The 22,361-nt window shown below is 47.3% G+C and overlaps 1 protein-coding gene across 16 annotated transcripts in view; it reads left to right on the forward strand.

Moving 5' to 3' along the window:
* Nucleotides 1-22,361, forward strand: part of LOC105020523 (transcription factor 4) — a 167,429-nt gene that overhangs the window by 33,191 nt on the left and 111,877 nt on the right. For 15 of the 16 annotated variants that reach the window (XM_029117083.2, XM_034290132.1, XM_034290136.1 and 12 more), the window contains 2 exons: nucleotides 13,457-13,512; nucleotides 14,610-14,706. In XM_029117083.2, the coding sequence (XP_028972916.1) occupies nucleotides 13,457-13,512; nucleotides 14,610-14,706 (153 nt within the window). Of the gene's footprint in view, nucleotides 1-7,415; nucleotides 7,434-13,456; nucleotides 13,513-14,609; nucleotides 14,707-22,361 lie in introns of those variants that run through there. The other variant, XM_034290135.1, reaches the window with a different exon arrangement.

The following is a 22,361-nucleotide window of genomic DNA, read 5'->3' on the forward strand; positions in this document are numbered from 1 at the left end:
TTCATCTATCCTCCATCAAGCCACCATCCAGCCTCCAGTCAGCCTGCTGATGTAATGCTAGCAGCCATCTTGGGGGGCTAGCTGTTTTAGCAGCCTTGTCATGGCAGTGTTGTCTTACTCCTTGAGCAAAACGCTACTGCCAAACTTTCTCTCTCTGTCTAACTGTCTTCCCCTCTCTACCTCTTGCTCTCTCGTTTCCTCTCTGTGTTTTATCTCTCTCTCTCTCCTCTACCCTCTCACACGCTCTCCCTCCTCCTCAGCACTGCCAAACACCTGTGTGTTATTTTCTCTCTCTGGGGGGAATAAAGTCAGTCCTGTAAATCAGGGTCATTTCCAGACAGGGAGGAGAGAGCTGAGAGGGGGAGATGAGGTGAGGGGGAGCAGGTGGAGGGTGAGAGAGGAAGAGAGAAAGGGTGGGTGTATTTAGTGTGCATTCCAGGGCCCTCTCTCCCTCTCTCTCCCTCTCTCTCCCTCTCTCTCCCTGTCTCAGTCCCTCTCTCTCCTACATGATTCTCTGATGAAGCACCTGTGTCTCCTGACCAGGCAGGTTAGCCCCTCCCCCTTGCGCTGACCAGGCGTTTAATGGGCGTGTGGATAGATTGTCCTGGGTTATTTTTATCTGGGACAAAGATCAAAACTTTTCCCTGTCCAGCGGCATGAGCAGGAGGTGGCGGAGTTCTGGCAGGGCGAGTGCTGGTTGTCTGGGTAAATGGAAGCACCTGGTCCCCACCCCCCACTGATGGTGCAGGGGTGACGGGGCGGGCTCCAGCTGGGTGGGTGCAGGCCGCTCTGCCTTTCATCAAAGTGCCTGTATAGGCTGCGGCCCAGACCCAGGGACTCCTCTGACTTAGTAAGGCCCCCCCCCATCTACCACGACCACCTCTCAAGCTGACTCCCTCCCCCCCTCTCAACTGGACCTGTCCCCCCTCCCCCCCTCTCAACTGGACCTGTCCCCCCTCCCCCCCTCTCAACTGGACCTGTCCCCCTCCCCCCCTCTCAACTGGACCTGTCCCCCTCCCCCCCCTCTCAACTGGACCTGTCCCCCCCCCCCCCCTCTCAACTGGACCTGTCCCCCCTCCCCCCCTCTCAACTGGACCTGTCCCCCTCCCCCCCTCTCAACTGGACCTGTCCCCCTCCCCCCCTCTCAACTGGACCTGCCCCCCCTCCCACCCTCTCAACTGGACCTGCCCCCCCTCCCACCCTCTCAACAGGACCTGCCCCCCTCCCACCCTCTCAACTGGACCTGTCCCCCTCCCCCCCTCTCAACTGGACCTGTCCCCCTCCCCCCCTCTCAACTGGACCTGTCCCCCTCCCCCCCTCTCAACTGGACCTGTCCCCCTCCCCCCCTCTCAACTGGACCTGCATGTCCAGTAACACTGGGAACGAACTGAACTCACCCAGCGCTTGAGACCTGATGGAGGGCGTTGTTGAGCGAACTCCCACCATATTCTGGTTTGACTCCTCCTGTCCTCTGAAAGATTCTGAAAGGTCTGGTAGATTCTGAATGGTTCTGAAAGGTCTGCTAGGTTCTGAAAGGTGTGCTAGGTTCTGAAAGGTGTGCTAGGTTCTGAAAGGTCTGGTAGGTTGTGAAAGGTCTGGTAGGTTGTGAAAGGTCTGGTAGGTTCTGAAAGGTATGCTAGGTTCTGAAAGGTATGCTAGGTTCTGAATGATCTGCTAGGTTTAGTATGGCTCCCAAATGACACTCTTGTAATGCACTAAATTCCTTGTCAGAAATTGTGCTTTTTCAATATACTGCATAGCAAATAGGGTTCATTTGGAAGTCTTGGACTGCTGGACAGCACTCTGGGAAATATTTGAAATGTAAATGGCTAAATGCTAATGTATGTTGTGTATGTTATGCTAATGTGTGTGCAATATGCTAATACAAGTGAGTGTCTGTGTGTCTGTGTGTCTGTGTGTCTGTGTGTCTGTGTTATGCTAATACAGGTGAGTCTGTCCTGGCCTTTAAATAGACCACTCTGAATAATGTTTATTCCATATCCATCACTTCATAAAGAGAAGTTTGATGTGAAGCACCAAGCCTTCCGTCTCTCTCAATATTGTTTATTCTGCCAATTTGCAACTGAAAACCACCTCAGCAAACCGCTTCCATACCTGAACACCACTCTCCGGGCCGACCTGCAACTCAATTTATGGTTTTTCTCCTTTAAACAACCATGAAAATATTCATCTCCTCTCGGCCCTCAGCCTAGCAGGAGCTTTGGGACAGACCTGAGAGTGAAACATAGGGCAGTGATTAGTTTGAAGGGCTGATCATAATCTCTGCTCGGGAGATTTGTCATTGATTAGACTTTGGCCCTTTTCAGATGGGGGGTGAGCATTGCTGCTGCTGTGTGTGTGTGTGTATCCTTTTCCCATGTTTAGCCAGCCAATCAGTCAGTCAGTCAACCAGTCAGTCAGTAATCAGCCACTCAGTAATTTAGTCAGTCAGTCAGTCAGTCAGCCCACTAGTCAGTCAGTCATATAGTCAGTCAAATTCCCTTCTAGTCCATTCCTTTTAGAAAAGATCAAGCGGCAAAACAGACATCTGGTCTCTCCTCTACGGGGAGGTGTAGAGGAGGGAAGAGGAGGTGGTGGATGGAGGGGGAGAGGGGCGGGGGCAGTCCTTTCTTTGTCTGCACCTGTTATGGAACGAAGAGAAGAGCTTTTCTCCTCTCAGAGCCGAAACGCACCTTGTCTTCTGGAATGTGGATATGACCACAGAATGCCTCCGCTTCACTGCAGAAGGATCAGGGCCAATCCCACTTGGACATATTTGCACTTTTTGCCACTTTTTTGGTCAGTTAATGACATTGAAGTGCGTTTTAACTAATGTATATGTAATCCTTATTTTGTCAAAATGTAAAAGGTAAACCTTTGAGTTTATAAAGGAAACACCAACACAGATATCTGTCTGTTGTACCTGTATCTGTCTGTTGTACCTGTATCTGTCTGTTGTACCTGTATCTGTGGGTTGTGCCTGTACCTGTGGGTTGTACCTGTACCTGTGGGTTGTACCTGTACCTGTGGGTTGTACCAGTATCTGTGGGTTGTACCAGTATCTGTGGGTTGTACCAGTACCTGTGGGTTGTACCAGTATTTTGTACCAGTTGAGTTGTGTTCTGGTGACTGAGACGGCCATGACACACTGTGAAACATCAGCAGGTAGATTAGTCTCCTGTTTAACATGCCCCAACTATCATCCCCAACCATCATCCCCAACCATCATCCCCAACCATCGTCCCCAACCATCGTCCCCAACCATCGTCCCCAACCATCGTCCCCAACCATCGTCTGCAACCTTCGTCTCCAACCATAGTCCCCTCTCTTAATTCCACTGAGTTCTTTTCACCCAGCCATAGTAACCAAAATAATGGGAAAACTGGGCCTGTCTGGCATTTTTATACATGCCCCAGAGCATGATGGGTTGCTATTTTCACACCTGAGAGAAAAGCACCTACTTTAAATGTACTTCGTATCCCTCGTTTATTCAAGATTTGCTTTAAGTTTGGCAGATGCCTCTGTGTGTTTGATGATCTGGCCTCAGCTTGACAAGTCTTAGTGATCTGTTCTGTCCTGCTTTTCTCTCAGATCAGATAGCATAGTTTAGGTACAAGAACAAATATTTGTAGTCACTTTCATCAAGCTAGGAGTTGCCAGAGATACTGGAAAAGTGTTTTTCTTAATATATACACAAGTACACTCTGGAACCTGATAAAGTTGCACTAAACAACGCACATTCTGTTTTCTTCCTGCTTATGTAGCTCTAAGTTTTTAATAGTTTAAGCTATAAAATATGATGACCCCTTTCCTGATAGATAAGAGTCCCAGAAATCAGTTTAGAACAGACTGAACGGTTCCCGGCAATAAATCAGCCTGGTGAAGAAGAAAAAAAGCATCCTCAGTGACAGAAGGTCATATACACCTACTGCTTGATCTTACCTGACGCATTTCAAGCCTTGCTTCTTGCTCATTTAGGTGCGATTACAAATCAGTCTAATTACGTTATCAGTCAAACAGTTTTGGACGGACCGTTGTTAGGGATTACACCCCAGTCTTAGGAATGCATCGCTTCTTGTTCGTAGGGATGTCACATCATTTTGGGGTGAGGTCGTGGCTATGGTCCCAGAGATGGGGATACCCGGTTTAGATGGTGGCAAGCCCTGTGGTAAAGCAAAGTCCTCCATGTGTGGGTATTTCAGAAGGTCAGGCCTGGGGTGGATAGGCCTCATTCAAATGTATTTTCCTATACAAGGAGGAACACACACACAAAGTAAAATCGGCTGTTACTCTGAAAGTAATTGAGATATGAAGGTCCTCCTGAGGGGCGGGGTAAGGGGCGGGCATGGTGCTCCTGCGAGGTGGGGTGAGGTGGCGGTCCTCCTGAGGGACTGGTGGGGGGCGGGCCCGGTCCTCCTGAGGGGCAGTGTGAGGGGCGGGGGCTGTCCTCTTGAGGGGCAGGTGAGGTGTGGGGACGGTCCTCCTGAGGGGCGGGGTGAAGGGCGGAGACGGTCATCCTGAGGGGAGGGTCCGTATGAGGACAGGGCGAGTTGAGGGTCCTTGTGAGGGGCGGGGCATTGGGGTGGGGTAAGTCGGATGGGCTGGGTCTTGGACTGGGTGGTTAATTACAGAGAATGAGAGGGAGAACAGTGGACCTCACAGCATAGACAGGTGCAGACACACACACACACACACTCTGACCCTACTGCCACAAAGGTGCCAGTGTACCCCCGCCCCATGGCCATGGGCATCACAACAGATTTATTACCACCATCACTGTCAGTTTGGAAGAATAGCCTCCCTGTGTGTGTGTGTGTGTGTGTGTGTTTGAGTGTGTGTGTGTGAGTGTGTGTCCTAGCCAGTAACTCCACGGGACACAGCAGATTAAAGAGAGATGGAGAGATCAGCCATAACCCCTCCTTTTAAGCACATCAACATGAAGGATAGCTAGTGGTAGTAGTGAACAGAAGATGATAGCTAGCAATGGTAGGCAATAGAGGATGATAACTTATAGTAGTGAAGAACAGAGGATGATCGCTAGTAGTGGTAGTGAACAGAGGATGATAGCTAGTAGTGGTAGTGAACAGAGGATGATAGCTAGTAGTGGTAGTGAACAGAGGATGATCGCTAGTAGTGGTAGTGAACAGAGGATGATCGCTAGTAGTGGTAGTGAACAGAGGATGATCGCTAGTAGTGGTAGTGAACAGAGGATCATCGCTAGTAGTGGTAGTGAACAGAGGATCATCGCTAGTAGAACAACATCTGTCATCTGAATAGGTCTGTGGTCTGGTCTGCTACTTGCCCCCCACCCCCCCCATCAGGTCATTGCCTTTGAACATAGAGAGGGGGGAGGGGTGTACTGTACCACCAGTCTGATGTACCTCAGATCAGCTCTGGCCTGTTTTCCAGTGACACGCTAGATAAGTGTATTAATATGTCTCTGTTCTGTGTCAACCTGCTGTAATTTCATCTGTGTGAAAGAAATGGTCTCGTCTGTCAATGTAACTTCATTACCTGGAGACGGATGCAGGGCAGACACACTCGTCCACACACTGCTGACGAGAGCTGTGTGTGTGTGTGTGTACTGTATGTGTGCACGAATGAGTGTGTGATTCTGTGTATGCATGAATGAGTGTGTGATTCTTTGTGTGTGTTTGTGTTTGGAGCTAAAGATCATTGATCGGTGCTCAGGTTTGGCTAGTGGTTCTTCCCTCAACACACAAGGTAATCATTATATACATCATCATATATCACACAAAGAATGAGCTGTTTAATGTGCCGGCCCCCCCTGCATGGAGCCACCAATGCATCTCTGTGCCTGTCATCAAAGCGCTCCGCGTGCCGTAGGACGCTCTGTCATGTCCATTCATCCTGGTCTTAAAAAAACAAACAAAAAAAAGGCTAATTTCATAGTCGTTCTGTTTTTTTGTCTTTTTTTTTTTTCTGCCATGCATGGTTCTGCCAATCCTAATATTTGACTTGGCAGTGTCTTGGGATATTTGATTTTCACTTCTTGGTCCTCATTTTTATTAATCTGCGTTTGATGTTGTTTATAGAGACGGGGGAACCGCGTTCCAAATGGCAACGTGTTCCCTATGCAGAGCCCCTATAAACCCTGGTCAGATGTAGAACACTAAATGGAGAATGTGGTGTCGTTTGGGATACGGACGGTGTTGGTAGGATCTTGCCAGGGCTTCCGGGCCTCTGTATAGCACCCAGCGCCCGGCTGCCTTAAAGTGCTCACCCCAGGGACCCTGGTTAAAAGTGCACTACAAATGGGTATAACGTGCCGTTTGGGACTCAGCCTCTTGTCTTTCATTCCCTCTTGTTGCGCCCCAGGTGAGGACATAAAAGGTGTGGTTCGTTTATTTCTTTTTTGGCAGTTAGCGTCTGTCTCTTGCATGCACTTTAAAAGCAGTCGCTAACTGGCGTTAGCATAGTGCCTTGAGGTCTCCAGGAATAGCTGTTGCTGTAGATTTCCAGTCATAGGACAAATGCTAATTAGCATTGGCTCATGAAACAACCTCTAACTTCCTCCGTGCTGAAAGCCGAGCCATTCACGTGGTGTCCGCAATTTCACCTGACTCTGGGGAGGTGAAGAGCTGAATCCTCAACCCTTCAAGGCATACAGGTGCTGGGAGTGGGGTAGCGGGTTCTGATTGGCCAAGAGGGAGTTGAGCACTGCGTAGGGGTTAATTGAAGGGATTGTGGGCCGTTTGGGAGTCTACCTGCGCTTGGCTGGGGAGCTCTGTTTGATGTCTGCTACAATGACGACGCTGAACGCTAGATAAACCAACCTGCCTGCAGCCCCACCGGACGCTAACGCTAGCGCTTCTTCTCCCTTCAAACAGCCTGATGCTACAGTGGCCCCTAAAGGCTAGCAGATATTTGCTGTGTATATGTCTGCGTGCGTTTGTGTGTGTGTGTGTGAGCCAGGCTGTTTGACTAATGGTCCTAAAAAGAATAAGGTATCTGATTGCTGCCTGTCTCTTTCTTGGTCTTCCAGTAACATGCTCACAAAATGCCCGGGTGTGTCTCTGTGGAATTCTGTTTTGGTTCCCCAGTAGAACGTTGGCCCGTGATGAACGTGTTCAGAACAGTTAACGTTGTTGTGCAAAAACAGTAGTTTGAATGAGCGCAGCTTTTCACGGGTGAAGGTCTGAGGTAGCTGTATCTGTGTATTTCTGAGTGACATAATGATAAATCTGTTACAGGTGTCTGTTTTTCTGGGGCAGGGGGGTTGTCAGTGTGTAAACACCCTGTGATGGACTGGTTTCACTTCTGCTGTGCTAATTCTTTGCAAAGCATTATTCTCTCTCTCTGTCTCTATTTTTCTCTCTGTCTCCCTCTATTTGAATTCAATTTAATGGGTTTTTATTACATTGCCTGAGCAAGTGGATTGAAAAAAATAAATCGACGAATGTGAAGAAATTGTAAGTAGAGAAATTGTAAATCTAAAGGATAAAGACATTTCAGATGTTATATCTTTTGCAATTACGGCGTTGTTAAGATGTTGAAATAGTTAAAGGAATCATTTGTAAGACTCATTGTGTAAAATCTGAATTACGCTAGCTATATTTCAAAGGGTTTTGAGGAACAATTTGAATTGTTGAAATAACGAATAGGCAAGTTGTTGTTGACGTATTCATGCTCTATTGATCCAGCATCGGCTTGATGATTTCTTCTTTGCTGTATGTTTTAGTCCAGGTGTTCCTGTTGTGGGTCCTTGTTGGTTGGAGACAGAAACAACAGAAGACATTTGATTTCTGAGTCGAGTAGTCCGAGTCGAGTAGTCCGAGTCGAGTAGTCCGAGTCGAGTAGTCCGAGTCGAGTAGTCCGAGTCGAGTAGTCCGAGTCGAGTAGTCCGAGTCGAGTAGTCCGAGTCGAGTAGTCCGAGTCGAGTAGTCCGAGTCGAGTAGTCTGAAGCCTCTAGTCCGAGGCCAGTAGTCCGAGGCCAGTAGTCCGAGGCCAGGTGCAGGGGACTTTTCTAGTCCTCTTCTCAATTTATGATTGTATATATTGAAGAGAGTGGGGCACCCTCCTGACCCTCAGGGAAACAGTCTCTGTGTGGTCAATGGAACTGTGGACTGTGGACCAACACTGCTTTCAGACACAAAGTGAAGGGTTGGCTTTTCTTTTGTTTCCTAATCTGTGTGCATACTAGGGCTGTCACAGTGTATTTTATCAGGAAGTCCAGTTGATGTACGCTGGGGACATTGTTTTCACTCAGATTATGTTGGACTCTGCCCTAGATGCTTTTTCAGTTGAATACAATCACATGCAATTTTTGGTCTTTGGTTTAGTATAAAATAAACACTGCATTTTTTGTGCAAGATATTTTTGTCCTTTATTTTCTTAAGTGTTGTTGGAGAATCTAGCGCAGTGGAGGTCAGTAATACAGTAGTCTACAGTACTGACTGAATGCTCTGAGAGAATCTGGGTGGAGGTCAGTAATACAGTAATCTACATTACTGACTGAATGCTCTAAGAGACTCTGTGTGGAGGTCAGTAATACAGCAATCTACAGTACTGACTGAATGCTCTGAGAGACTCTGGGTGGAGGTCAGTAATACAGTAGTCTACAGTACTGACTGAATGCTCTGAGAGACTCTGGGTGGAGGTCAGTAATACAGTAGTCTACAGTACTGACTGAATGCTCTAAGAGACTCTGTGTGGAGGTCAGTAATACAGCAATCTACAGTACTGACTGAATGCTCTGAGAGAATCTGGGTGGAGGTCAGTAATACAGTAGTCTACAGTACTGACTGAATGCTCTGAGAGACTCTGGGTGGAGGTCAGTAATACAGTAGTCTACAGTACTGACTGAATGCTCTGAGAGACTCTGGGTGGAGGTCAGTAATACAGTAGTCTACAGTACTGACTGAATGCTCTGAGAGACTCTGGGTGGAGGTCAGTAATACAGTAGTCTACAGTACTGACTGAATGCTCTGAGAGACTCTGGGTGGAGGTCAGTAATACAGCAATCTACAGTACTGACTGAATGCTCTGAGAGAATCTGGGTGGAGGTCAGTAATACAGTAATCTACAGTACTGACTGAATGCTCTGAGAGACTCTGGGTGGAGGTCAGTAATACAGTAGTCTACAGTACTGACTGAATGCTCTGAGAGAATCTGGGTGGAGGTCAGTAATACAGTAGTCTACAGTACTGACTGAATGCTCTAAGAGACTCTGTGTGGAGGTCAGTAATACAGCAATCTACAGTACTGACTGAATGCTCTGAGAGAATCTGGGTGGAGGTCAGTAATACAGTAGTCTACAGTACTGACTGAATGCTCTGAGAGACTCTGGGTGGAGGTCAGTAATACAGTAGTCTACAGTACTGACTGAATGCTCTGAGAGAATCTGGGTGGAGGTCAGTAATACAGTAGTCTACAGTACTGACTGAATGCTCTGAGAGACTCTGTGTGGAGGTCAGTAATACAGCAATCTACAGTACTGACTGAATGCTCTGAGAGAATCTGGGTGGAGGTCAGTAATACAGTAGTCTACAGTACTGACTGTGAATGGGTATGTTTGTTATATCAAGGGGTGGATTATTTGAGGAGGGAATACTGCCTCCTCCATGTGGGTTTTTGTCCAACTATATATCTGAGGGTGTCTGGTTCTGGTCCAGTTCTGGCTTTTAGGTCTCTACACTCTACTACATCCATGGGCCAGAATAGTTTGACTCTAGGATGGAGGAGCTGTTTCCATCATGGGGGAAATGTGTGAAGTGCTCATTAAGAAATATTAAAAATGTTTGTACTTTGATTAATTCAGCCGAGTGGGTTTGGCCTAATCTTCAACAAATAGGCTATACTGGACCTCTTCAATGTATCAGGCCTGAGAGTTCAGTAGATGAGACTATTACATTGCTCTGTCTCCGTGTTTCTCTCTCTGTCTCCCTGTTTCACTCTCTGTCTCCCTGTTTCTCTCTCTGTCTCCCTGTTTCTCTGTCTGTCTCCCTGTTTCTCTGTCTGTCTCCCTGTTTCTCTCTCTGTCTCCCTGTTTCTCTCTCTGTCTCCCTGTTTCTCTCTCTGTCTCCCTGTTTCTCTCTCTGTCTCCCTGTTTCTCTCTCTGTCTCATGGTCTCTCTCCCTATTGATCTGTCTCTCTCTTTGCATTTTTTCTGTGGATTAAAGAACTTTAATCCTGTAAAATGGGTTTATTAAAGACTGACTGTGCTCCACTCGGTAGTTTCCCCAGAATCAGACTCTATGTATGCCTGGCCCAGTTCCTTGACCAGCACAAAGGGTGTTTTAATAAAGACCTGCTGATGATTGACACGAACACCAGACTGATTACTGACATGAACACCAGACTGATTACTGACATGAACACCAGACTGATTACTGACACGAACACCAGACTGATTACTGACACGAACACAAGACTGATTACTGACACGAACACAAGACTGATTACTGACACGAACACCAGACTGATTACTGACACGAACACCAGACTGATTACTGACACGAACACCAGACTGATTACTGACACGAACACCAGACTGATTACTGACACGAACACCAGACTGATTACTGACACGAACACAAGACTGATTACTGACACGAACACCAGACTGATTACTTTCTTAAATCACTTGTAGGTACGTACAGACAGACAGACAGACAAACAGACAGGGGACCCTGGGGCTATAGATTTATCTTCCCTGGCACGACTCCACCAGAACCCAGGTGCTGCTGATGCAGGTGGTGTGTGTGTGTATGTGTGTGTGTGTGTGTAAGCCTACATCTTGAAAGGTGTGTGCAAATGTGTAAGTGTGCAAGCTTGCCTGCCTTTCTGTGTGTGTGTCTTGAAAGATAGGTGCTCTGTGTAGGAGTGTGCATGCTTGCATACGTTTCTGTGTGTGTGTGAGTGTGTGAGGAAGGCCTCCATGTGGACAGTGGCTGATAAGAGGTGCATCTCAGGTAATAAATTACACAGGATGAGTCTGAGAAAGAGAGCAGGTTACAGTTATGTGGGATTATTGGCGAAGACGAGGAGCGGTGCCAGTCCTCCAGCAGGAGGAAGGGGTCCACAGTGGAGACTTTTTATTCATCTGATCTTTTCACTTCCACCAAATTTGCTGGGAATTCCTGTGTAGACCCAGACAGTATAGTGTAGAGGCATTTATATCAACTGTCCAGGCATCTACTGTGGATTGCTGTTTGGCTTAACTCCATCTGACATTTCAGTCATTTCAGAAATGAAACTTCAAATACATTTTCTAAAAATTAGATGTTCAGTACCTTTCCTGTAGTCTGTGTTTTTGTGTGTTTCTGTGTGGTTTATCTTGGCTTCACAAGTGAAAACCTTTGGCAACCGTATCTAATATCCACAAGGTGTCAAGCCCAGGTCAGAGGTCAGGTTAGGTGGCCAGTGTATACCAGGTCAGAGGTCAGGTCAGGTGGCCAGTGTATACCAGGTCAGAGGTCAGGTCAGGTGGCCAGTGTATACCAGGTCAGAGGTCAGGTTAGGTGGCCAGTGTATACCAGGTCAGAGGTCAGGTCAGGTGGCCAGTGTATACCAGGTCAGAGGTCAGGTCAGGTGGCCAGTGTATACCAGGTCAGAGGTCAGGTTAGTTTTTCAGCAAAATCTGTGCATGTTACACGACCATGGTGTTGTTGGTCCACCTGGTGGAGCACATAGATGTGTAGAGAACAGTGACTGGCTGGCAGGCTTACTGAATGGTTGACTGGCTGGCTTAATGACTGACCGGCTGATTGACTGATGACTCCCTCACTTAGGGCAAGATCAGTAGAGGGACGACAGGGAAGGCATTATGGGTATATTACTTGGACTGTGACTCCTGATTTGTCTCCTTTTTCTAAGCATTTCCTATTGAACGTTTTAGCTTTATTTGATTTAAATCCCCATGCAGTCTATTTATTTTAAATCAACATGCTGCTCTGTCCCGTGTGACTGTGTTTGTAAGCTCATGCATAAGCCCATCATGCCAACAAGGTATCATGAGCCAACTTCTGTTCTAGACCTGAATGTGGACAAATTCATCCTTTAAAATTGGGCCTCATTCAGTTAAGGTCAGGCCTTTGACACCAGGGTCCTGTTTCACGGACACAGTTCAAGCCTATTCCTGGACTAAAAAAATAGATGGATATTTCCGTTGAGCTAGATTTCTTTTTGTTCATGCCTAGGCTTATTCTGTGTCCCCCAAACTGGCCCTGAGAGTGTAACGGAACGGGACGACATAATGACTAAAGCACCACGTTCCCTGTGCCTTTGTCCTGTAGTCCTTGTCGAGCCCACCCGGTTCAAACTGTCCGCTGGACATCAGGCCCTGAATCCCCTGAGTTTGTCCCGGTGGGAATGGTGCCATGCTGGTGTTAACAGGGCCTAATCCCAGTAATCGGTTGGGAGTTATTGTTATTTACCACAAAAGGCTGGTTTTGATTACTTCAGTCAATACCCCTGGGAACCTGACCAAATGTCTGATATTAACGAGAATCTGGAGTGACCCTCTGTTCCCCACAGGGTCTTTGAACTCTCTCCAGGCCGGGCCACGCACTGGCCTGCACCGCACACACACACACACACACACACTCTCCCGACGGAGCGTTGTCGCACGCACGATCCGTTCCGCATCCGGAGACACACAATAAGTGTGCGGAGGTGCTGGTGAAAAGAGCGTCGTCTCTCCCCTCTCCGCACAGCCCACACGCCCCTTTGTAACGGAGCGGAGTCGTTTGCATTGTGTTCCCCGCACGCCATCAACGCTGCTAGATTATCTGACAGGAGGAATGACTTCACTATGACTGTAAGTCCTCCACTATGTGCAGACACAAAAGAGCCTTCTCCTTTGAAGGGAGATTTGTTGAATTTCAATGTGTGAGGCTATACAGAGTGTGTGTGTGTGTGTGTGTGTGCGCGCGTCTGGGATATGATGAACCACAGTTTTAAAAAGCCACGTAAACAGGGTTGCCAAACAGTGGGTGTTGGATGTTCTACATAAGAACACCTATTCCCAGGATAGTGTGGTAAATCACCAAGCTAAAACATTATCACTGGACGCGAGGTCACCAATATATGTTATTAGATTACTCAATCAAACAAAATGATCAAATGTGTATCTGAATGTCACGTGTAAGGATTAAAGGGCCAGTGGTTTAAAGAGGAATTTTGGTTTGTTAAAAAAATACACATAATCAATGAGCTTAATGTTTATGTGGATGCAATTGAGTTAAGAGCCTGGATACATATTGATGATTTTGAGTTGATGACATTGTCTGGTTATGAAAGTGATGAAACGGTAGATTTAATACGTTTCTTTGCTCCTTTTTTTTTACTTCTTTGTTGGTGGATGCTCTGATAATCTCTTTCCATAGCTGTGGAATGTCCCATCACATGAAAGCCCGCAGGTCAAACCCATTTTGGCAGAACCATGTGTGTGACAAAACAAGACTAATGTTCTTTCTCTGTTCTCTCTGTCTAGATATGGAGGAGCGAGCTGGTGTGGGGTCTTGGGGGAATAGAAGCGTCCCTTCAAAGGTTAGTTTCTACAAACACGTAGACGGGTGGGGTTGAATCCTGAAATGCAGATGCCACTTTATAACAGCAGTATGGAACCTCTGGTGTTTGTTTGAAGCCTTACACAAATTGGCCAAGTTTCTTAGCAGCAACGCACCCTTGAAGGCCAAGTCTTGCAAGGCTTTTGCTCAGGGCTGAAGTGTGTACTGGTGCCAGGTGACTTTGCCAGATGCTGGGTGAGCGCTTCACGGGATTCCCTCCCGTCCCTCGAGGATGTGACCTTTAAGTGTGGTTCTTCACTTTCTATTGAATTATTGTTTATTTGTATTTTTTCTAATTTTAAAAGCAATTAGAATAAATACAAGTAAACATTAATGCAGTATAGTTATTTGTTTTGTTTTTTGAAGCAAAGAATAAATCTTGTCTTCTCAAACTTTTGACTGTTACTGTATATCAGTGGGAAAATACTTTTATATTTGGTAAATAATAATTCCTAGGTGTGCCAATAATCTTAAGAATAATAAATTGTTCTTAATTCATATTTTTTTCATCCTTACCTTTACATTTCTCATATTTGGAGTGTAAAATCAAAATGATAAGCAACAATGTCATTGTTTAAAGCAATTTTTCTCAATGTTACCAAGGTTGCCAATTCTTGAGGGTGCTGTATATATGTATAGGTATTGTGTATATAGACATAATGCTTTTAGCCAGTTGTCTAAAATATAGTTTATGACACGGTTTGTACTACTGACTAGCCTTTAAAACTGTTCAGCCTCAGAATATACAGTATGTACATATTTATACTTGGACCATTGTATTTCTGTGGTTTTTACCTCATAACGTGAAATGTAACCACTTGACCTTCAGATGAATATAGAGTATTTTCCAATCCCTTTCAAATGGACTATGACTCAAATAAAAATGGTCTATTGTCTGAAAATAATGTGAAATAAAATAATGTAAAATAGTTTTCCACAACATGAACATTTGAACCCTACATTTCAACTGGACTGTTTCTCTGACACGTCCCTGCCGCCGCTAAATCACCCTCTGTCTGCTCGTACGCGTTTACGTCCGTGTTTTACCCCCGGAAAACAGTGCCTTTCTGTTTTCAGAGTTACGCTGAGGGACCCCAGTATGCACACATGACTAGCCGAGACATGGGTTCACACGACAACAACTCTCCTCCTTATGTCAACTCCAGACTAGCAGGTAAGAGCTTCTGATTGGCCTCCTAATCGGTTGTCATATCACCTGTTTCATACGTCCTCTGCGCATCGAGGAGCTAACGGGGAGCCTTCATCACAGCTGTCATGAGGGGAGGGGATCACGGGTGGACGAGGCCGTCACTTGCCTTTGCAACACAACAGAAAAGCGGTGAAAAGTTCTGACAGGGTACTCTAATTGTCTTCGGTCTATCTCGTCTCGTTTAATCTTGAGGAGTTACCCAGCTGTGTCTTGTAAACCGACTGCAGGCCGTAAGAAGTTGATTCACTGTTGCCCGCCTTTTCATATGAAAAGAAAACACATTCCTATAGGAAAGGTTGCGGTTTTCTTTCTGAACGAATCAAATTCCAGATTATTTTCTGTTTTGAAGTTTTATTAGTTGATGTGGACCAATTGACAATGTGAACGTCTCCCCTACTTTTGACCGCTTCAGTCCTACACGACCTTCCACGACCTTCCCCCGGTTTGGTTTGTGTCTGGATGGATGCCACAACGCGCTTCACCGTGTCATTTCTCTGACCGCCTCATTTCCACATCGTCACCGTAGCAACCTAATGCCTTCTCAGTGCTCTGCGCCAGACGAAGGAGTTTTAGTGACCCGTACAGTCGGCGCTCTTCTCCTCTCTGTGCGTTTGTGTGTGTGTGTGTGTGTTTGTGTGACTGTGTGTTTGTGTGACTGTCTCTGTGTGTGTGTGTGTGTGTGTGTGTGTGTGTGTGCGCACTCGCGCGCATGCGTCCATGCCCACTTGCCAGCCAGCCACCGCCAGTTGTGTGCAAACGGCCACTGACATAGATAATATAGCTTTGACAGGAAGGCCGGAGCCTAATTAAGCTTGACTTGCTCCATGAAATATGTAACGTTTGAGCTTTGAGGCGTGTGCTGTCTTGTGCGTGTACGTTTCTCACGGCCCAACGCCGGCCCTTTTTTATTTAAATGATACATTCATGAGTCAGCCATTGGCCGCCCAGTCCTGTCGCTGCCTGGGGGAGGGTGGGGTCCTTCTCTTCCGCCCGGGGGCCAGCTGCATGCCACTCGATAGTGAATAGGGCACCATTTGGGAGTCCGAGTCACACCCCGAAAGGTTACTTAAAAGGTATCTGGGCCCTTTGGATGAGGGTTCAGTGGATATCTTATGGACACCTTTCAGAATATATTGCATGAAATACTGAATAGGGTGCCATTTGGGATGTGTTGTGTCTGTTATCTGGGCTGGTGCTTGGTGTCTGTGATCTGGACTGTTGTTTTGTGTCTGTTATCTGGGCTGGTGCTGTGTGTCTGTGATTTGGACTGTTGTTTTGTGTCTGTTATCTTGGTTGGTGCTGTGTGTCTGTGATTTGGACTGTTGTTTTGTGTCTGTTATCTGGGCTGGTGCTTGGTGTCTGTGATCTGGACTGTTGTTTTGTGTCTGTTATCTGGGCTGGTGCTTGGTGTCTGTGATCTGGACTGTTGTTTTGTGTCTGTTATCTGGGCTGGTGCTGTGTGTCTGTGATTTGGACTGTTGTTTTGTGTCTGTTATCTTGGTTGGTGCTGTGTGTCTGTGATTTGCACTGGTGTTTTGTGTCTGTTATCTGTGCTGGTGCTTTTTGTCTGTTATCTGTGCTGGTGCTTTGTGTCTGTTATATGTGCTGGTGCTTTGTGTCTGTGATTTGGACTGATGCTTTGTGTCTGTGATTTGGACTGGTCCTTCATGTCTGTGATTTGCACTGGTGTTTTGTGTCTGTTATCTGTGCTGGTGCTTTGTGTCTGTGATTTGGACTGGTCCTTCATGTCTGTGATTTGGACTTGTGCTTTGTGTCTGTTATTTGGACTGTTCCTTCATGTCTGTGATTTGGACTGGTGCTTTGTGTCTGTAATTTGGACTGGTCCTTCATGTCTGTGATTTGGACTGTTCCTTCATGTCTGTAATTTGGACTGGTCCTTCACGTCTGTGATTTGGACTGGTGCTTTTTGTCTGTGATTTGGACTGGTCCTTCATGTCTGGGATTTGGACTGGTGCTTTGTGTCTGTGATTTGGACTGATCCTTCATGTCTGTGATCTGGACTGGTGCTTTGTGTCTGTGATTTGGACTGGTCCTTCATGTCTGGGATTTGGACTGGTGCTTTGTGTCTGTGATTTGGACTGATCCTTCATGTCTGTGATCTGGACTGGTGCTTTGTGTCTGTGAACTGAGGAGACCCCAGGGGGCGGGGGGCGGTGCAGCATGCAGGCCCGTCCCGGAGGAATCATCTCCTCCTGGTTGGATTATTTGCTCAGTCGGAGGCTTCAGAAATGCCTCAACACGTCTGTGGTGCTGGAGTGTTTTCTCACCTCACTTCTCCCTTTTCTGATGCGTCTTCCCTCTCCGGACACCGTTGAGGAATTCCTCGGCTGTTTTCTCGCATCTTGTCCCAGATTGCGGGAACGCATGTAAGTCCCCTAATCTGCTGATGTAGGACCAGATGAAGTGTTGCAGAAGCTGTGGTGCAGCGGGTTCTGAATGAATGCGTGAATCTCACAGTCATTTGATTTAATCGCTTTCTGTTGAAGTGAATATCTGTCATTAAATATAGGGTTTGTTGTATTTGAACATGAATCAGTCCTATGGGTGTATCCCCAGTCCGGATCTACGGCTTCCGTCCCAAAAACGTTCACGTGAAAACCATGATGTGAAAATTATCACGTGAAAACCATGAGGTAAAAATTATCAGGTGAAAACCATGAGATGAAAATTATCATGTGAAAACCATAAGGTAAAAGTTATCACGTGAAAATTATGTTTGTAATTACAAAAGTAAGAGTGACTTCAATGCAATCAATTTGCCCCCCCCCCCCCCCATTTTCAAATAGAAAATACTCCCTTTCCCAATTCTCAGTTACTGATGTCTTTTTCGGATGTAAGTGGGAACAAGGGTCTTGTCTGACTGAGGACGTTTCCTTCCTCCTGATTACTTTGTTTTGAGAGGAAGGACAAGGTCTGGATTAAATGGGCGCATATCACTGACGCTACGTCACAAATTGCCCCCTGTTCAGAGAGTCCAATGGCCCTTGGTCAAATCGAGTGTACTACATGTAGAAGTGTGCTATTTGGGACATCTCCTTTGGACACTCAGAACATCTGGCTTCCCCCTTCGTTCCAACACCACAACTAACTGAGCCCCAGGCCCAGGCCTGGGGAGAGTGGGAGACTGTGGGGGGGGCAGATAGAAAGAGAGATAGGGACAGAGGGAGAGGGAGGGAGAGAGAGAGAGAGAGAGAGAGAGGGAGAGGGAGAGAGAGAGAGAGAGAGAGAGAGAGAGAGGGAGAGGGAGAGAGTGTGTGTGTGTAGAACTGAGTTCTTTAATTTACTGCTGCTAATGATAACATTAAGATAGAGAAACAGAGAGAGTGGCCCTGCCAGACTTATGGGCTGTACTGTGTGTGTGTGTGCGCGCGCGTGTGTGTGCATGCGTGCATGTGTGCTTGTGTGTGCGTGCATGCGTGCGTTCGTGTGCGTTTGCTGGTGCTGGAAGCCAGAGCGGGCAGCTACAGAGACCAGCTCATCCACCCCAACAGTATAATTATGTGTAGAGTTTTCTGTGATTCCTGCATATAGAAATTCCCAGATTATGGTGTCATCCTTTAAATAAACAGAACTAGGATTGGCGTCACGTCCCTGGTCGGGCCTGGCGTCACGTCCCTGGTCGGGCCTGGCGTCACGTCCCTGGTCGGGCCTGGCGTCACGTCCCTGGTCGGGCCTGGCGTCACATCCCTGGTCGGGCCTGGCGTCACGTCCCTGGTCGGGCCTGATAAATCCTACAGGATGTTCAGACACACCAACAATCACTTCTGCTACTAACTACTCTCTCTCCCCTCTACTCTCCCCTCTCCTCCCATCCTCTCTTCTCTCTTCTCCCCCTCTTCAGCTCTTCTCTCCTATTGTCTTCCCGTCTCCTCCCGTCCTGTCCTATCGTCTCCTCTCTCCTCCCGTCCTGTCCTATCGTCTCCTCTCTCCTCCCGTCCTGTCCTATCGTCTCCTCCCATCCTGTCCTATCGTCTCCTCTCTCCTCCCGTCCTGTCCTATCGTCTCCTCTCTCCTCCCGTCCTGTCCTATCGTCTCCTCCCGTCCTGTCCTATCGTCTCCTCCCATCCTGTCCAATCGTCTCCTCCCATCCTGTCCTATCGTCTCCTCTCCTCCCGTCCTGTCCTATCGTCTCCTCCCATCCTGTCCTATCGTCTCCTCTCTCCTCCTGTCCTGTCCTATCGTCTCCTCCCATCCTGTCCAATCGTCTCCTCCCGTCCTGTCCTATCATCTCCTCTCTCCTCCCGTCCTGTCCTATCGTCTCCTCTCTCCTCCCGTCCTGTCCTATCGTCTCCTCTCTCCTCCCGTCCTGTCCTATCGTCTCCTCTCACATCTCATCTTGTCTTTCTCCCACTGCTCTAATTCATCCATTCCTTGACCCCTTGTCCATATGAACAGTGTCACCATTCCATCGACAACAGTGTGCTGTTTCCTCTAGTGTTTTTCCAGTTTTGCGTCGGACCCTCAAAAGAGTTCATGTAACCATGACGTCAGCTAATTAGAAACCTAATAAATCAAAACCCTTTTTTAAAGTCATCCCTGGCTCAACACAACCTGTGGCTAGACAATTACGCTCACTCACTCTTCGAGTCTGCTACCCCTAACATGTGGCAGGGGAGGGGGGAGGGGGGGAGGAGTGGGGACGGGAACCAACAGGAGGGGGGAGTTGGAGAGGAGAGATAATGGAGAGGTGCGTTTCTGATAATAGGATTAATTAACGATAATAGGAGTTGAGAGATGAAAGCGCTGGCTGAACGATGTGTGTCTGTGTGCGTATCTGTGCATATTTGTGTGCGTGTATGTTGGTGTGCTTGTTTGTGTGTCCGTGCGCGTGTCTGTGCGCGCGTCCGTGCGCGTGTCTGTGTTCGTGTGCATGTTTGTGTGTGTATGTGTCGGTGTGCGTTTATGTGCGCATGTTTGTGTGCGTGTGCTTGTGTCTGTGTGCTTGTGTCTGTGTGTGTGTGTGTGCGCGTGCGCATATGTGTTGGCGTGCGTGCATGTGCGTGTGTGTGTGTTGCTGGTGTTCACCCCCTGGCTTGTCCACCTGATCTTGTGTCAACCCCAGTCCTTCTCTGGTCTCTAGGTGATGCCTGTTTCACCAGGGCTACTCTCAACCGTACATGGACTTCGATTGGGGAACCGGTTTATCCTGGTGTTTTTATGGCGAGGCGTTTACAGACATTACAGTTGTTTTAGTACTTTGAGCGTTGACTTCAGCCCGTTTGGGGGGGTCGATGTTTGGGGGGTTGGCGCGTTTACGACTGTCCTGCTAGGTCAACAAGCCGAGCACAGGACTGCGAGCCCAACTAACGTTTTGGGAATTATTTGAAATGGTATTTAATCAGTGAGGCAGGTGCTGAAGGAAGCCAGAGTCACAGACGCGACACACGAACCGGTGAGGCTGGGAGCTTCTAATAAGCAGCTTTTCAGTTGCAGCCCTAGTTAACCGGGATGTGTTGCGTCAGTCTGTATGAACTACTTTGTTCTGTTAATTCAGCATGTTTGTTTTGTTTTTCTTCTGCAGGAAGCACTTTTTTATTTTTGTTTACTGTTGGTTTTATGGTGGAATTTGCTGACATGGATGGTAGACATACATAAAATAATCTAAGTGTTTGAACTAAAGGTAAAGACTATAGGTGCATATGTTATCTACCTGTCAGAACCATTTGGGTCACAACCATTTGATTGATTTATTGTCTGTATGTGCCATTTCATTGGTTTATAGAGGCTGTGTATGCATTTTGATTGGTCTATAGTGTGTGTATGTATCATCTGATTGGTTTATAGGGTCTGTGTATGCATTTTGATTGGTCTATAGTGTGTGTATGTACCATTTGATTGCTCTATAGTGTCTGTATACATTTTGATTGGTCTATAATATTTGTATGTACCATTGGATTGTTCTATAGTGTCTGTATGTAAATTCGATTGATCTGTAGTGCCATTTGATTGGTTCATAGTGTTTGTATATATAGTTTGATTGCTCCAGAGTGTCTGTATGTGGAGTTTGTTTGGTTTGCTGAGGCATAGGAGTGGGGAGTGCTGTGCAGGTGTCTGACTCTGTGAACCCTCTTGTCAGAGAGTTTCCTTTTGAAATATGAGTGCCCTCTCCCCCCCCTCCCCTCCCTTCCCTCTTCACTCCACGCTGTAATCCTCCTTCCCCCACCCCCCCTTCACCCCCCCTTCACCTCCAGCTAACCTAATTAACAGGTGTTAGCGGAGCGGCCACTCCCCTCCTGTGTTAGGGTTCGGAGGTCGTAAGTCAGGGTCCCTTCTCTCTGTCCATCTTACCCCCCATTGTCCTCTGGAGCTCCACATTGAGCTCCATGACCAGGGGCACTCCGTCTCAGCTCTCCCCGCCAAACCCCCTCTGCCGCTGGGAGGCAGTAACAAGGTCATGCCCCGGCCCTCCGCTGGCAGTGCCCAGAATAAACAAGTGGGGTTGGAGCCACGGTGGGGTGGGGGGGCACTTCCATCAGCCCCTGGTATGTGGCCCAAATGGCAACCTATTTTCTACATAGGGCCTACTTTTGTGCCCTATTTAGGGAGTATGGTGACATTTTGGCCACATATCCTGGACAGCTCTGAGCTGAGCGGGGTAAGCCCCCCAGGGGGTAAATGGGGTCTTCAGGGGGTCACAGCTCAAACCACAGGGGTCCTGCAACTGCTTTGATCCCACTTTACCCCCCCCCAAGAGCTAGTCTCTCCACATTACACTGTCAGACAGTAGAGCAAGTTTCTCCCCATGACACTGTTAGACAGTAAACTACTCTCTCCTCACGACACTGTTAGTCAGTAGAGCTAGCCTCTCCTCTCATGACATTGTCAGAACGTGAAAGATTGTCTCTCCTCATGACACTGTCAGACAGTAGAGCTGGTCTCTCCTCATGACACTGTCAGACAGTAGAGCTGGTCTCTCCTCATGACACTGTCAGACAGTAGAGCTGGTCTCTCCTCATGACACTGTCAGACAGTAGAGCTGGTCTCTCCTCATGACACTGTCAGACAGTAGAGCTGGTCTCTCCTCATGACACTGGTAGACAGTAGAGCTGGTCTCTCCTCATGACACTGGTAGACAGTAGAGCTGGTCTCTCCTCATGACACTGGTAGACAGTAGAGCTACTCTGCTGTCATCAATTTCAACTTGTTCCACAGCGATGTGACCATGTTTATGCTACGGTGGAAAACTGGCAGTCTGTAACAACTCTGAAGAGGAAGGTCGGCAGGTGTGTCTGATTATTAAACATTGCAATGCGGTTGAGACGTCAAAATGAAACCCAGCCCTAAACCGAAATGGAGGCTGAAAATGATGTGTATGTCGGTTCCTAAGAAAAGAGACTCAGATTCAAAGCCAAATCTGTCACACTTTGACTGAAGCGGCAACCTATTGACGCAGATTGTTGTGTAACATCGTGGGTGAGCTCTGGCCTTTGTCCTTTAGGTTGTAACATTCTGTGTCTACTGGTGAGAGGCTTTCAGACCAAGACATAGGCGTTGTGTCCAGTCTCCAGAGTATTTTAACAAGGGGTTTGGTGTAGTGGATAAACTTTCACCTGGAGCCACTGTATTCTTTCTTTATACTTGTTTGTATTGGGTGTTTT

This window comes from Esox lucius, chromosome 23, assembly GCF_011004845.1.
Source record: "Esox lucius isolate fEsoLuc1 chromosome 23, fEsoLuc1.pri, whole genome shotgun sequence".
Taxonomy (NCBI): Eukaryota; Metazoa; Chordata; class Actinopteri; order Esociformes; family Esocidae; genus Esox; species Esox lucius.